The sequence below is a fragment of the Anthonomus grandis genome, chromosome 13 (assembly GCF_022605725.1).
Source record: "Anthonomus grandis grandis chromosome 13, icAntGran1.3, whole genome shotgun sequence".
Taxonomy (NCBI): domain Eukaryota; kingdom Metazoa; phylum Arthropoda; class Insecta; order Coleoptera; family Curculionidae; genus Anthonomus; species Anthonomus grandis.
Genome location: NC_065558.1, coordinates 8,908,666 through 8,925,524, shown reverse-complemented (window position 1 = coordinate 8,925,524; position 16,859 = coordinate 8,908,666). Strand labels below are relative to the sequence as shown.

Sequence of the window (16,859 nt, the reverse complement as noted above, 5' to 3'; positions counted from 1 at the left end):
GGCTTAAACTTGTCCTCTTCTTCTTTATTTTTGTGTATAAAAATAAAAACCAGTAAGCTAACATGCATTAAAATGTCAAACTTGTCATTTTGGTACTTCAAAATGGGTCCTAGATGTTGCTACACTGAAAAAAAATAAATTTAATCTACCTTGTTTTGGAAGGATCAAAATCACTTATCAAATTTTAGTGCGCTGCCGTTTACACCGAAAAAATAGTCCTTGTGAAGTTGTTTAATCCATGTACTAAATATTTGGTACACGCGTTGTAAACGTAGCTAATAATTCTTTTTAATCAATCTAAAAAGACAATAAAAGTTCTCATTTCGGAAAAATTTGAATACCTGGCAACCTTGTCTCAAACCCGTTTGAAGTTTATCTGACGCTGTCAACTTTGACATCCAAAACCTGTAGCGCAGTTGCCAAGTTTACCTTCTAGATTGTGTCCAATCAGGTTACCCGAAGAACACAATGAACTCTCCATTCCGACCAATCGGTTTGCTCAATACTGTTACCATCCGGAATCTACCTGGTACCACCGCAACTTTACGCCTCTCGCTCGCGCACACCCAAGCATCCATCTCCCGTCTCTTTTCGGTCCATGCTGCGCCACATCGAAATGGTACCAGATTTTTTATTTACAAGAATTGACCCGTCAAGACTGGTCGTACCGAATGTGAACATTTGAGACATGAAGAGGTCAACGTACAACCACTGAAAGAAGGACATTTTTCAGGAAAATAAAAGTTGAACTGTAATTATGTGAAAAGGTGTTAAAGATGGCATTTCTATGCCCAGTGCGGATCAGACGCGGTAAAAAGAAAAAATGTGAGTAGTTTTTGGTACCGTTTCAGGTGCTGATTAATTAGTAATATACTAGTTGACCCAAATTTAGGTTACTTGACAGGTTTTTATATCTGCCCTGTATGTACATAAGTAGAAGGTAATTTTTGGATTTTTACCTTGGGGTCTTCACTTTAGTTGTCTTGCATTTAACAGTGTCATACGTATAGAGGATGTGTTTGCATTAGAGCAATAGGCGGTTTTTCTTTAATGAAACATGGTAACACTCAGTGAAATTTTAGCCTATATTAACAGCGTTTTAAGGGTTCTTGCTGGGGTCATTCCCATAAGGAAATGATGGTGAACCTCCATCAGAATTAGTCAAAGATCCATCCCAATAATCATCTAATCTTTACCAAGTGTAATATTCCTTAACATAATATTTCTATTGCTTCTCTAGCTTCCAGTGTAGACCTAGAAAAGGAACTTGGAAGGGTCAACAATGGAGTTACCCCAGGCATGGGCAGAATCACCGGATCAGCCAGCATAGAAACTTTAGTCCGCGTGGGAATCGAAAAGGAACATGGACTCTCCCCCGATTCCAAGATGGTCGTACTGCACGACTTTACCCCGTGCGTCGATGACGAGTTGGAAGTAAAAAGGGGCCAAGTCAGTACTTTTGTAACCAGAGATTTTCCCTTATTATATAATATTGTTTTGTCGAAAATCTAGATTGTAAACATACTGTATAGGGAAAACGATTGGGTGTACGTGATAGCCCCTGATACCAGACAGGAGGGCTTCATCCCATTTTCCTATTGTACCCCTTACAACAATCATTTAGCTGAGATGGCCATAAAGAAGAAATTACCTCGGGAGGCACATAATTTGGCCTCTGCTGATAGTAGTGACAACCTCGACTGGTAAGTAATTTAAATTATTGGGTATCATTTCACTGAACCTCTGAGCTCAATCTGTGAATGTTCCAGGAATACTTAGGCAAAGATTTATCTCAGCAAGATGAATTTTCCTAGAACATTCATTGCACATCAAATGTGTTATGTTATTATCACGTACCCGTGTATACCGGTCGGACAAATTTCTTTCTTGAGTGCCATAATACCCATGCATTAACATGCAACAGAAAATCATAAGTAAGGAACGAGAATAGGCTTCATCGATTCTCTACATTTCATTTTAGATCAGGTTAAAAGATATACTCTCTTTAACTAGTAAGTTATGTACTTCGGACCTCAGTTGAATTGCATTTAATTCAACAAGTTTTTAAGGTCTTATAAGCAAAAATAATGACTAACAAAATGCCAGTTTAAGTAGCTAAATTCTTGATCCCGAATAGCGTTTCTTTATTCAGATGATACCTATCTAGTTATTTATCAATTATATCAAACATTAGACTAATAAAAAAAAGAGGCATTTATTTCCAACAGGTTTGTTACCCAATTACCAGAAAGAATTTAAAAAAATATTACCAAAATATGTATGAAAATAAAAAATCAAAATGCTCAAAGTACTTAAACAGACTATCTGTATACATAATAGAAAGACTCTGCATCACCCATTTACTTTATACTTTCTATAATGGACCTTAAACTGTCAACAAAAATATCGAACCGTTCATATGTAAATTATTATTAATATAATTTTGACACATAATATTAATAGGGGATTTAAACAAAATATTAGTCCTAACGGGATTTACATAAAATAATCTAAAATGCCTAGAGTTTATTCTTGGTACCCGAAAATTTAATCCAGCCAAAAGGGTGGGACAGTCAATCTTGTCATGAATAAGGTTATATAAGAATTTTATGTAAATAATTTCTCTTCTTTTTGCTAAGGGTATAATATTTAATTTATTCAAGTATCATTGACTATCCAAACCTCTGGCTGGAAAGACACCTTTTTCTCTAAACCAGAGATATTTCATAAACTTGCGCTCAATATAATTGGGTACCGAATTAGAGATCCGTATTCTATGTAAGAGAAGAAAAGTAGTTTTAAAGTATTAATATTTTCAAAATGCCGACAGTGTCGATAAATAAAACCCAACAATTTGGCAGAGTTAGAAACTATTTTTGCTACATGCTTGGCGAAACTCAATTTCGCATCATAAGTATGTAACACAATATTATTTGCTCTATAGTCAAAATTGATTGGCCACAGTTTTCTAGAAAATCAGAGAATAGAGCATTTATTAGCATGGCTATATAGGGTTGAAACTATTTTATTGTCTCTACATCAAAAAGAACTTGAACTATTTAGTCTTTTATGGATATAAAATCCCACTATTAGAACCAAATGAAAATATTGAATTTTATTTAAATAATTTCAATACAGTCTTAATAACAATCCTTTATATGTATTTTGCTTAGGTATGCAAGTATTTGCAATTAACCCATATTTTACCAGGGCATGAAAAAACAAAAATTTTTCGAATAGCAATATTTATTATGTATTAAAATAGGTTATAAAACAAGATTATGACACAAAAAAAAAGTTACATTCAAAAACTTTCAAAAAAGGGCATGTTGCGTTTTCGCATCATTGGCTAAATATATGAACAAAAAAAACGTAATTTTACTTTTTATGGTAACGCTCAAAACAATCGGTATGGAGGGGCACGTTGCATTTTTTACATAGAAATACCATTTGACTACTACATATTTTGCATCTACGTCTGGAGTGAAGCGATTTAGTGATAATATGACCGATATTATCATATCTTTGCTCAAGAACTGCCCTATAGGGGTAGTAATAGATGTCCGAATGGAAAATTCAGTTTTTATCAGGCGAAGAGCAATGTACAATTTAAAGTCTAGTTGACTAATATTTTTGTCACCTACAATGTTATAAACCTTCCAACAATTGACTAAAGTGCTATCTATAGTGTTAACGAACAAAGGCCATCACCACTTTTTTCCAGATATCCCTATTCTATAATTGGCTATCCCGTTATCGTGGAAATCTACCTACTCCCCCCATGAATTTGTTGTACATCTTGATAACATTAGGTTGCTGAATACGATTGTCTTTTTTTGCTTTACGGTCATACCTTTTAGCTCTGTATAATGGTTCGTCATTGTAATGGTTACTTATTACTGTGACCACTGAATTATCGTTCCATCTAACTAATGAGATCCCACTGACAGTGTCATGTGCCGAAATGTAGTAGCCGCGTTTTTGTTTAGAAACACTTTTGGTCCCTTCTAAAGGACAGCGGAGGGTTCTGTTTTCCCTTATAGTTCCGCTCGCAAAATAACCTTTATCGGTAAGATATGAAAATAATTGAAACGAAGAAAAATAATTATCAAAAAATACCTGATGATTCATTGGGTCATTCACTATAGACAATAAATCAACAACAACTTGCCCACCCATACGCAATATTCTGCTTTCAATTCATCTACTACTTCATATAAAGCACTCTCCAGCTCTTTTTGCGTAAGAAATTCGGGCATGTTTTTCGAAAATACACATACATTTAGCACCGATTAACATTCAATATTACTAAAAACTTTCTTACACACAAACACGCACACACCAGCCTAAACCGCTATATCTTTAGCTGATTCCGTTGGCAACTCAAGCGCTATTTCGACCAAAATACAGATAACGTATTTTCCCAGTGATGCGTTTTCGCAACATTTACAATTTGGAGTCAAGTATTTTGGAATTTGTAACATTTTTTTGTTGTTAGTAAAAAAAGGTAAATACACACATGTGTTAGCAATATGATTCAGCTAAACAAATCTCGCCTGTATTATGCTTACCAATAATAAACAATAATATTCGAAAGTATGTTTAGACATTAAAATTTTGCCAGAATTGGAATAAAAATTTAAAAATTAAAACACTGGTTTATTTATTGAGTGTTTTAAAAATCTTTTTAATTCAACCTTAGTAAATACTATAGTAACGTTAGATATTTCATTTTTTATTTTATTTATATTATAAAAAAAATTAATATGACTGTTGCGTTTTCGCATCATTGGTAAAAAATGGGTTAAATATAAATGAGTCATAACATCAACAGATTTATTTTATAAGTGCCTGCTAAATCCTCAGGAACTATCCTCTTTATTATTAATGCGAAAAATATACATTGATAATTGATTTTTTTTAATGTTCTCTGAACGATCTGTATAACACGACGAGTATGACCCATATAATATTAATTTCAAATATTTTATAGTGATGCAGCAGGTTTAGACAACAGCGACTGTGATTCCTTAGGGAAAAGCAAACACCATCAGGAAACGGGAGCGATTAGTCCCGTCAGTATACAATCCGAACCCGACATGATCCCGTTTCAAAAAGACCCATCGGGTCGCTATATCGTTCTCTACACTTTCATCGCTAGAGATGAAAACGACGTGTCGGTGGAAAGGGGGGAATTCGTCACCGTTTTAAATCGGGAAGATCCAGACTGGTACTGGATAGTACGGAGCGACGGCCAAGAGGGCTTTATTCCCTCGGGATTCGTTTATCCCGCGGATAATGTGATACAGGGTAATTATAAATAATTTTTATAGTTATATGTGTGGGGAATGAAAGGAGCAATTGGACCAATTTGAGCCTTTGTTTGATGAAATATCGCATTACTGAAGTAAATTAACTTTTGCAAATCTAACCTCATTTTGTCAGCATGTCCATGAAGCTATTAATGAAAAATCCCGGGTTGATGTTCTATTCAGATATAGGGAAAGTTGAAATTTGATAGAGTGAGACAGTGTACAATTTTAAAATCTTTGTCAGACTTTGTACTTCTTGCCTAATTCGGTTATATCTCAGTTGTAGATTCAGTATATCGAAATTAAAGGTTCCAAGTCAGTGTTACACAGGGCTCCAATTTTTGAACACTTGATTCACAACACTAGTTGTCATACAACCAACTGTTCAGCAGTGGTTGAGTCTTCAATATTAAAAATATAAAGGGATTATTACTATTTGCGGATGATTTCAAATGTTTTCTTCAGAACGAATCAAAGATACTGGCTGTCAGGTGTTGTAACAGGTATTTTGTGCTGATGCGAATTAAATATCTTTATATTTAATATCAGTAACTGTGCCTGTAAAATTATGGTAAGTCCATAATTTTTAATTACACCTTAAAGGTTAAACAACTCTTCAAAGAGTACCCCGGCCGAAGGACTTAGGAGTAATTTTTGACTCTAATAGGAGAAAATGGCCAAAAAATCTCTGGTTTTATTAATGAACCACCAAGGAGCTATCTACCACCAAGAACTGTGTTTATCTTTTTGACAGTTTGGTTTTCCTCGTTTTGGAATTGGTCCTTCAGGTACACGGATTAGATAGCAATGATAGAAAGGATTTAAAGACGGTTTTTGAACTGCTTGTATTTCAAAAATACACTACTCGTGCACCCTTTTTAAAATATTGAAAAACGAAAGAGATTCTTGGTCATACTTGATCTTACCTGTTGTTTTAAACAGAATAAACATTTTATCATCTAAAAGTATTTCTTATGGTTTATCCACAAAGCAACCTTTATCAATTTTTCCCATTTGTAAACTTTGTAAATATGTGTCTTTCGATATTGATATTGATTCAGATAGTTTGAATCAGTTTAATACAATATAACTAAATAAACTGAAACAGTACTGATCTGATCAGTAATATGTTTAGGTATCTATTATTATATTTTATTTGATAGTTTTTTTTTATTAACAAAATTTCTATTATGGAAAATTGATACAAGACTCCTTTTTAATAGACTGGAATTATTTTTACTCTTGTAAGGACTTGGATGAAATGACGAACATTTTTATAAATAACATAAGAAAAATCATGCAAAAAAATACAAAAAACGTTAAAATAAACAAAAAAAAAAGTTCCAAGGAAGGGTTGGATTAGTCCAAGCCTACTAAATGCTATTAATAGTAAAAATGTACTACATCAAGAATTAAAAAAATCTCCTAATAATTTAACTCTAAAACAAAATTACAACATGTGTAAAAGAAGTCTTGCAAAATCCATCGTCGCCTCAAAAAAACAATATTTTGAAAAATTACTAAGTAACCAACAAAACACCAAATGCCTATGGGATTCAGTCAATAAAATTTGTAACAAAAACCAAAAAAAATCAGGAAATTGAAAAAATAAAATCAAAAAATAAAATTATATCTGATAAAAAAAAAATAGCCGACGTATTTAATAAACACTATTGCTCAGTAGGGGAAAACTATGCCAAAAAAATTAAAAAACCTAAAAATTTGATTGACAACGAACCTGAAATAGTAAACAATATGTTTCTTAATTTTGTTACTGAACAAGAAATATTAAAGATTATAAAAAAATTAAAGACAAAAAAATCCCCCGGTTTTGATGGTATACGTACTGAAATCTTAAAATTAATAGACAGTCAAATCTCATACCCATTAGCATTTTTAATAAATAAATGTATAAAAAAGGGATATTTTCCAAAACCATTAAAAATAGGTATTATTTCTCCTTTGCTAAAATCTGGAAGTAGACTGGATATTATAAACTACAGACCAATTTCGCTGTTAACAAACATAGCAAAAATTTTTGAAAAAGTGCTAAAAAGTAGAATCATGAACTTCTTAAAAAAATACAAATTGATATCCGAGAATCAGTATGGGTTCATGGAGGGTAGATCGACGGAGGATGCAATTGCTGGGCTCACATCACAAATATATAAAAATCTTGATGAAAGCAGCCCGACATTGTGTATCTGTGTTGATCTGGCCAAGGCATTCGTGAGGCTGGGTCGATAACCTGTGGCGTTCCTCAGGGGACTGTTTTGGGACCACTACTGTTTGTTTTGTATATAAATGGCTTACTTAAACTGAACATTAATGGTAAAACTATATCATTTGCTGATGATACTGCTATTTTGTTTAAGGGAGAAACATGGGAGGAATTAAAAATTCAAGCAGAAAGGGATTTTTCGCTAGTTAAAAAATGGTTTGATTTTAACTTATTAACTGTAAATCTTGAAAAAACCAAATGCATATTATTCTGTCCCAATGGTAAAACAATAAACTGTCAAGGCATAATAGTGGATAATCAAGCAATACCTGCGACAAAGACTATAAAATATTTGGGAATTATTATAGACAACAACCTCCGATGGGACCATCACATCAAATATGTTGTTCAAAAGATTAGATGTGTCATGCCAAAATTAAACTATTTGAAAGACTTCCTGTCAACGAATCAATTAAAAACTCTATATTTTTCATTAGTGCAGTCACATTTGATCTATGGAATAATTGGTTGGGGAGGAGTGCTAAACTCACATGTTACAGGTTTAGAAATAACTCAAAAATGGGCACTTAAAATTGTATTTAACAAAAGTAGGTTTTTTCTATCGGATACATTATATGGCATAAGTGGTGTCATGGATCTTAGACAGCTTTTCTGTTATAGAATGCTCTTAAGATCGTTTAAGAAACCTCAAGAAAGTTTAGTTTCTAACGAAAGAAACTATAATTTAAGGTCTTCAAATAAAGCTATTACTCAATACTCAATAAACATTAAATTACATGCCAAATACCAGCAATAAACTGATAGCATAATGTTTAACTCAATTATAGATGCATAAAAAATTCTTAAAAAGGCTCATAATTTAAAAAAAAACAGTAGCAAGAAAATTACTAATCTATGCCACTCCTACTTATTCTGAAGAACATCCTTATTCCAATCTTGAAAGCCTAATAAATAATCCTTCAGCTTCAACATTGTTAAATATTACCAAAATTATCACAGTCCTCACATTTGATTTGAAACGTGTAAGTTATCCAGATCCTGTAGCAGGTCAGCTTCTTGCACTTCATTCCCCATTTTACATCAATCCGGACAATCCCTATCGTTTGCAGATTGGTTTACATCATGTATTGTGTGTTTATAGTCTTTTATATTTCTTTTATTACCCATCTTATAAGTTATTGGTTTTTTAGCTGTTGATACGTGTAATAAATAAATAATAAATGTTGATTGTACAGGTCACCTGAACGGTCAGACCCAACCGCAAGCCCTAATGACCGGATCCGGGAATTTCCCGAACCAAAATAGCCAGAACATGGTGAACGCGTCGAGTGGAGACGATCTACGGTACCACGGTACGGAGCTGGTGATGCTCTACGATTACAAGGCGCAGGCGCCCGACGACTTGACGGTGCGTAGAGGCGATTGGATCTACGCGGATCTGAACAATCAAACTGTAGACGGGTGGCTGTGGGCGTATGCACCAAAAACCAGGAAATACGGGTTTATACCGAAAGCGTATGCCCGACCGCCGGCCATGACCAGTTTATGAGACTGAACATACACACTGTGGAAATTATGTAATTGTAAGGATGAATTTTGGAAAAGTTTTAGACGGATTTGTTGGTAAATTGCGGAAATTTTGGTTAAATATGAATTTTTTACTAAAATACTCTAATGTTACACGTATTTCAGCCTTTTAAGGGACCCATAATCAGTGTTTAAGAAGAATTTTGTTCTTGTTTAGGTTTCGCTTAGTTAGATCGAAAATGACACGATGACACAAGAAGTACAAATTTTATATTAAGTAAAGGGTTTTTCATTTTTATGTTATTTCAAAATTGTTATATTGACTATAAAGACTGCATTTATAGAAGGAAGCTTAAATTGGGTTAAACTGTTTCCAGAAACCTGGAAATTACGAATAGAGATTTGAAATGTTTGTAAAACTTAAAAAAATACGTCAAATGCTTAGAGAATAATTTGGAAAATACGATGGATGCCTGGAAAGCCTGGAACTGAAATGTTTTGAATAAAATCAGGAATTCCAAAATTCCAAATTTAGAAGACGAGACAAGAATTTTTATTTAAGTTCTCATAAAATCTAACAATTTACGTCAAATACTTGAATAAATTTAAAATGTTCTTCAAATACTTAAAAGAATGGAACTGAAAAAAATGCCTGGAATAAAATATGTATTTAGTTCTAATACCAAAAAGAGATGAAAAATAATTTCCATGTCTGGAACATATATAAACAATAACATCAAATAGCTAAAGTAAGAACAACTAAACATATTTTTAGTCTCTTAAACCCTGTACTGGAAGAAAATTGATCTATTCAACCAGAAGTATAGACACATGTCTGAAAGCCATAATAAATGCCTATAGAAGCATGGAAAATTATTCCAAATCCTTAAAAAACATTAAAAATTACACTGAAAACATAAAAAATTATGCCAGTTAAATACTTGGAAAAAAAGTGACAATTTGTTTATAACCCAAGAAACGTGAATATTTATTTCCAATATGTGAAAGGCTAGGCAAAAAAAAACTGAGAAAACCGTTTCAATTCAAACCATCATTCCAAAACTTGCCTTCTCCATATTGGGTAAAATTTCACAATTGGCAAAAAACGTATTATAAGATTTTCAAATACAAATTTATACAAATTTAATATGTATGGATTTACTATAATTATTTGTGTGCTAATTTTAGCATTCATTTAAATCCTGTTTATTTAATTTCCATAAAATTTATTAAAACAATATGGACAAGACAAGTTTTGACATGACTGCATGGATAAGACAAGTTTTGGCACGAAAAAGTACAGCAATTGACTGATCTTATTTTTTTTATTAAAAAAAGATAACATTATTTAAAAAATCGTAATTTCTTAAATTCTTAGCGAAATATCTTCCTCCACTCTTCCTTCGCAAAATTCATTATTTTCAGTTTCTTCGTCCATTCTCCCAATGTTTTTCTCCTGTTCCTCGAAGAAATTTTTATAAAATTCTAAATCATTTCTCCCCATCCAATCTTCTCTATAATGAGCAACTAGTAACTTTTTGACATCTTGAACTTTTTTTTCATTAACCGCCACTCCTTTATCAATGTTACCCACTTCTATTTGATTCAATCGTTTCCCACGTTTAAAAATTGTCTTGGATTCTCCAACATCACTGTTGTAGTGTTCTTCGCCTCTAACTGTTATTTTATCACCATTTTTCTCAATAACAATCCTTTTCGCTTTAGAAAATTTAAAGTGCCAAGACTGCACAGAGCACACCTTTCAGATACTCCTTTGCAACTTCCTTCCGAGATTTGACACCAGAATCTGTTAAATTAATGACGGTTCCTCTTTCCTTAAATATATCGATATACGTGTTGGGGTTTGTGATTTCACTAAGTTTTCTTAATTTTTTTTCGATGATTCCAAATACACGGTCCGATGGTAGGAATGAATGACCTCTAATGGGAAAAACCAGCTCGTTTTCACCAATATGGGGCGGTGCGATATTCCCCAAGAAGTAAATGCACATTGCAACCATTGTAGAGTTTCTGTTTTGCTGATTTTTAAAATTAGTTTTACTTTGGTCTTGCCTTGTTTTAACCTATTTGGTTCTCAAAATACAGTATTGTCCATAATAGTTGGAACTTTTGAAAATTTATTATATTTTGTGTGCCTTTTAATTAGCATTTTATTTTTTTTTATAAAGTTGTTGTACACAAAAAACTAGTGTTAATTAATTTAAATGTTGACAAAAATTCAGCACCAGTAGCAGTTCGGAATAAAAAAAAAAAAAAAAAAACTGGACAAAATACTTGGAACTAAATGATTTTTATTCAAAAACGACATAAAACATAACTTATTGAGACCATAATATTATAATTAATCACATTAGCATATAGCATTAATTACTGCCTGCATTCTTCTGGGCATTGATTCAATCAAATGATCAATTATTTGTCTGTCAATGTGAGCCCAGGCTTCAACAAGCTTATGAAATAGTTCATCAGCATTTTCGACTGTTCCAGATGCCCGAATTTTGCGGTCCAGATGTTCCCATATATTTTCAATCGGGTTTAAGTCTGGATTCTGGGCCGGCCACTTTAAAACTGTGATCTTTTCTTGGTCCAACCATTCTTTTACCAATTTTGTATCGTTATCATGCTGGTATACGAAATTTACTGGCATAGACTCAAATGTGTAAGGCTCCATTATATTTCGCAAAATATCCCAATACATAAATCGATCCATTTTTCCCAGAATTTTATGTATTGGCCCAGTACCATACCAAGAAAAGCATCCCCATACTATCACATTACCACCTTCATGTTTAACGGAAGGTCGGATAAACTTTTTCTTGAGTCTTTCGCCTTTCGGTCGTCTTACATGAATTATTACATCACTGGAAAACAGATTGAACTTAGATTCGTCACTGAATAGCACTTTTTTCCAATCTTGTAAAGTCTAGTTAAGATGATCCATTGCAAATTGTAGGCGTAACTTAACATAAGATGACAAAAATGGCTCATTCTGGGAAATATTTAAAAACCGCCTATCTACACGGGCAGTCGTGGCTTTAGGTCTTCGAGTGCTTTTACCAGGTCCCAAATTTCTGAATATACGATATTTCTTAATTATTCGTGATACGGTGTTCTTAGGAACGTTTAGTTTTTGAGCAATATTACGCTGCCTAACACCCTGATTGTAAAAATTTAAAAATCTTTGGCGAATGGGAATAGGCCTTGCCTTTTCCCATGGTAACACAAAATAAAATAAATAAAAAGAACCCACTTGCACACTGGTGTGTCAAAGACTGCCTGTAAAATACATCTTTTATAAAAAGTTCCAAGCATTTTGTCCAGCACAAAAATTTTATTGTCCGAAACAAGATAAGGTTGAAATTCTGGTATGCTTTTTTGTTTACTTATAAATATGTTTATTGATTGGATGTACAAAAATAATATAAATTTGCAACATTGAAAAAATTTTAAATTTTTAAAAGTTCTAACTTTTATGGCCAATACTGTATACTCTATTAGCATGAAATTAACATTCGAAGCATGTTATTTGACAAAATGTGTTTTTTTCATAATTTTAGACAATTTTTTAACAGATATATAATTATACATTGATACCTATTTCATATGCCAAACAAAGCATGATATACTGTTAAATACATTGAGCTTAGACGCATTTGTACATGGTACTGTTGGAAATCAGCTTGGCAAGAATCAAGTTCCTTTTGTGAGATCCGTCTTTTGTAGAAGACTCAGTTCTGATTTGGCATTTTTAAATGCTAAACATAGTTCACACTAATCCTTCTTAGGAGCGGCAAATAGTTCAGTGGAACATGAAATAGTTTGGATACGAAGATAAAGGTTAAAAAAAAACAGAAAAGGTTTTATTTATCCAGAAAATGCCTTTTAATTTTTATTTTGTGACGAGGATTGGAGTCAATGGATTCCGTCCTAATAAGCACGCTCACTTATTTTTCTATTTTTTTTTCCAAGTTTGTAAATTTGAGTATTGAGCTCTTCGTATATTGATTTGAAGAAAAAAACCTACAATGTTAATTTTTCCAAATATTTTATAGTGAAAACTAATGAAAACTAAATTGTTTTAACTAATGTAAGTACCTTAGTTCTTTTATAAAAAACAAAAAAATAAAATTCCAGAATATGGACATAACTCCACAAAATATAGTTTCGCTAAGGTTTACCCCTGTTCTGCCTCATAGCCATCAATTAACTAATAACGTCAATGTAAATCCCCATCATAAAATGAGACTGAATTCTCCGGATAGAGTCGATATGATATTGAATGCCTGGTTTTATATGCATAGTGTCTCCTATATTTCCTTCTATTATGTAAAAAAAACTCATATATCATTTATATATACAGCAGCCTGGAAAAATAATGTACACCTTCTTAATATTGCAAGAAATAATTTATAGTTTTTGCTCTTGTGGTAGGACAATTTAATTTCCACTTTTCGTTGCATGACTTTTTGACAAATCTCCTGTCATAATATTTTGACGATGACCAGTTTACACTTTTGATCCAATTAGACTCGTTTATTTTTCCCTTCCTTAATTAATTAAGCATGCTGTTTCCTTTCTTTAGAAATATGATCAACTTCATGTAGATCATCTGAATTATTATAATCATTAGAGATACTCTTAATATAACTATTTCTCTTCTAAGTATGCGGTCTGACTTTATATTAATTTGGATTTGATAATGCCTCTTAAAAGGGCGAAACACGCGTATTAATAATTACCCTTGTCTGATTTTGATTATGTTAATTTTTTTCCTAAGCAATGATTGAAATATTTATAATTTAGAGATGTTTTAGGCAATTTTTATTTGAGCTTTTTTGTTCCATAATGAAAACAACTCTCAACTCTTTTGACCCCATAATTTTTGACTTAACCAACGTATGACGACATTGAAGTTTTTCTTAGAAATAACCAAATAACTGAGAGGTACCAATTTTTTTTGAAATTTTTCAGGCAAAAGTCCCGTATATATTTTATGAAATAAACGATTAAAGGTTTTCTGTCGGGTGATAACTACTGAATACTGATTTAATGATTTTTCACTCAAAAATTGATAAATCAATAATTTTATTCTTTGTGGGTTAACAAAATCTAAAATAATGCATCCGGTATTTTTTTATAAACAATGAATTAAATAGGATCTCCGATGCCAAAAAAAAATCAGTTTTCTCTGAGTATTGAGTAAAAATTATCACCTTTAAAATCACTGCTGTCATAAATATGTTGCCACTTTACTAGCTTATAAAAATCAATTTTTATCGCAATGTTTTATCGGTTTTTTTTCCCTTAACTTTGACTAATATTTAAATTATTTTATAAATCTCTGCAGTTGATCGACAAATCCCTAAAACTTTTCTTTCCCTAAACTTCCTACTGTTTGGGATACGATAGTGAGCCTACCCTTATTGCCATTTTATGAACTTATTATACAGGATGGACCATATTACTTAAATATTTATTATAAGTAAATATTGTTTTGCTATATGATATTATGGCCCACCCCTGTAAAATACCCTTAAACACCCATGATAGATATATCAATATGCCATTCCGTTTTTATGTATAGATTTTAAGTTGCAATATTATACTTTTTTATATTAGATTTATTTTGTAGAAAAGGTTATTATTATTATTATTATTATATAGTATTTTTAATTAATTTGTGTTTTTTTTAATATATTCTTTTTGTGCGTATGATACAATATTTTGGAAAGCACGTTTTGGGACATTTGCAAAAATATTTTATACATATTGTTTTTTTTTAAGTGTATTTAATCGGTGCCAAAAATATCTTTTATTCGAAAAAACGTGGGAGAAAAAAGTGGTTTGATTTGATTTTTGGCAAAAATAACTATCAGTACGTTTGGCGGTCAAAATTCGGGAAAATCGGTATTGACAAACCAACTCTAAATATTGGATTAATAAAATCAAAAGTGATAAACTTAAGGAAATAAAAAAGTACCCTCAATTAAACGCCAAATTAATTTTATTTCCTGCTCAATTAAACCTTCTCCAAATCCCTTTTCTAATCCTGTTAAATCGTAAAAGAGTAAATCAACAAATAACTTGACGTAAAACCGTCTTAAAAAAATGACCAACCTTTGACCTTTAAAGCTCTTAAAAATAACAATTTACTACACGCATTAAATTGGCCAATCTTAATCACGTAAAGCACAAAGAAGGCCAAAGGAAACCACTGAAACACTGAACTACGACGTCCTCAAAATAAGCAAATAAAAAAAAAACTCTGAGATTTCTGAAGCTACAGATCGGGCTTTTTCGAAGATATACTAGATGTAGTTTTTCAATACTACTGTGCTGGAATGTTGCTGATTAAAGAAGGGTTAATGCTTTTCAGTTGCAAGGGATTTTTATTTAATTATTTCCTGCTTTTATAAAAATTTGAAAGAAATATATCCTATTTGTCCCTTTCTTTATGATCGTACATATAGATCAGAAGTGGGATCAGATGAAAATTCCAAAGAAATATTCTATTAAAATGATGTTTTTGGTTTAAATAGCTGTTTACAATTCCTTCATTTTTATCTTTCTACCTAGTTAATGATTTTCGGTTGCAAGGGATTTTTATTTAATTATTACCTACTTCTATAGAAATTTGAAAAAAAGGTATTCTATTTGTCCTTTTCTTTATGATCGTACATATAGATCAGAAGTGGGATCAGATGCAAATTCCAAAGAAAAATTTTATTAAAATGATGTTTTTCGTTTAAATAGCTGTTTACGATTCCTTCATTTTTATCTTTTTCCCTAGTTAATGCTGTTCAGTTGCAAGGATTTTTATTTAATTATTACCTACTTCTAAAGAAATTTGAAAAAAAGGTATTCTATTTGTCCTTTTCTTTATGATCGTACATATAGATCAGAAGTGGGATCAGATGAAAATTCCAAAGAAATATTCTATTAAAATGATGTTTTTGGTTTAAATAGCTGTTTACAATTCCTTCATTTTTATCTTTCTACCTGATTTTCAGTTGCAAGGGATTTTTATTTAATTATTACCTACTTCTATAGAAATTTGAAAAAAAGGTATTCTATTTGTCCTTTTCTTTATGATCGTACATATAGATCAGAAGTGGGATCAGATGCAAATTCCAAAGAAAAATTTTATTAAAATGATGTTTTTCGTTTAAATAGCTGTTTACGATTCCTTCATTTTTATCTTTTTCCCTAGTTAATGCTGTTCAGTTGCAAGGATTTTTATTTAATTATTACCTACTTCTAAAGAAATTTGAAAAAAAGGTATTCTATTTGTCCTTTTCTTTATGATCGTACATATAGATCAGAAGTGGGATCAGATGAAAATTCCAAAGAAATATTCTATTAAAATGATGTTTTTCATTTCTTCCTTCTTTTTTATATTTCTACCTAGTTAATGATTTTCAGTTGCAAGGGATTTTTATTTAACTATTACCTGCTTCTATAGAAATAAAAAAAAAAGATATCCTATTTGTCCTTTTCTTTATGATTGTACATATAAATCAGAAGTGGGATCAGATGAAAATTCCAAAGAAATATTCTATTAAAATGATGTTTTTCATTTCTTCCTTCTTTTTTATCTTTCTACCTAGTTAATGATTTTCAGTTGCAAGGGATTTTTATTTAATTATTACCTGCTTCAATAGAAATTTGAAAAAAGATATCCTATTTGTCATTTTCTTTATGATCGTATATATAAATCAGAAGTGGGATCAGATGCAAATTCCAAAGAAAAATTTTAT

At 31.6% G+C, this 16,859-nt stretch overlaps 1 protein-coding gene across 1 annotated transcript; it reads left to right on the top strand.

Moving 5' to 3' along the window:
• The first annotated feature begins 534 nt into the window (after positions 1-534).
• On the top strand, positions 535-14,779 carry LOC126743864 (SH3 domain-containing protein Dlish). Its single transcript, XM_050451105.1, has 5 exons — positions 535-825; positions 1,241-1,449; positions 1,513-1,703; positions 4,994-5,310; positions 8,790-14,779. The coding sequence occupies exons 1-5, from the start codon at positions 777-779 to the stop codon at positions 9,101-9,103; spliced, it is 1,080 nt and encodes a 359-aa protein (XP_050307062.1). The 5' UTR covers positions 535-776; the 3' UTR covers positions 9,104-14,779.
• Positions 14,780-16,859: the final 2,080 nt, after the last annotated feature.

What these genes read in the sequence shown, in the direction of transcription:
- LOC126743864 (XM_050451105.1), top strand. Translation starts at nt 777, where the DNA reads ATGGCATTTCTATGCCCAGTGCGGATCAGACGCGGTAAAAAGAAAAAA. An exon ending in AGTAGTGACAACCTCGACTG is followed by an intron (nt 1,704 to 4,993) that starts GTAAGTAATTTA and finishes AATATTTTATAG; the next exon opens with TGATGCAGCAGGTTTAGACA. An exon ending in CGCGGATAATGTGATACAGG is followed by an intron (nt 5,311 to 8,789) that starts GTAATTATAAAT and finishes TTGATTGTACAG; the next exon opens with GTCACCTGAACGGTCAGACC.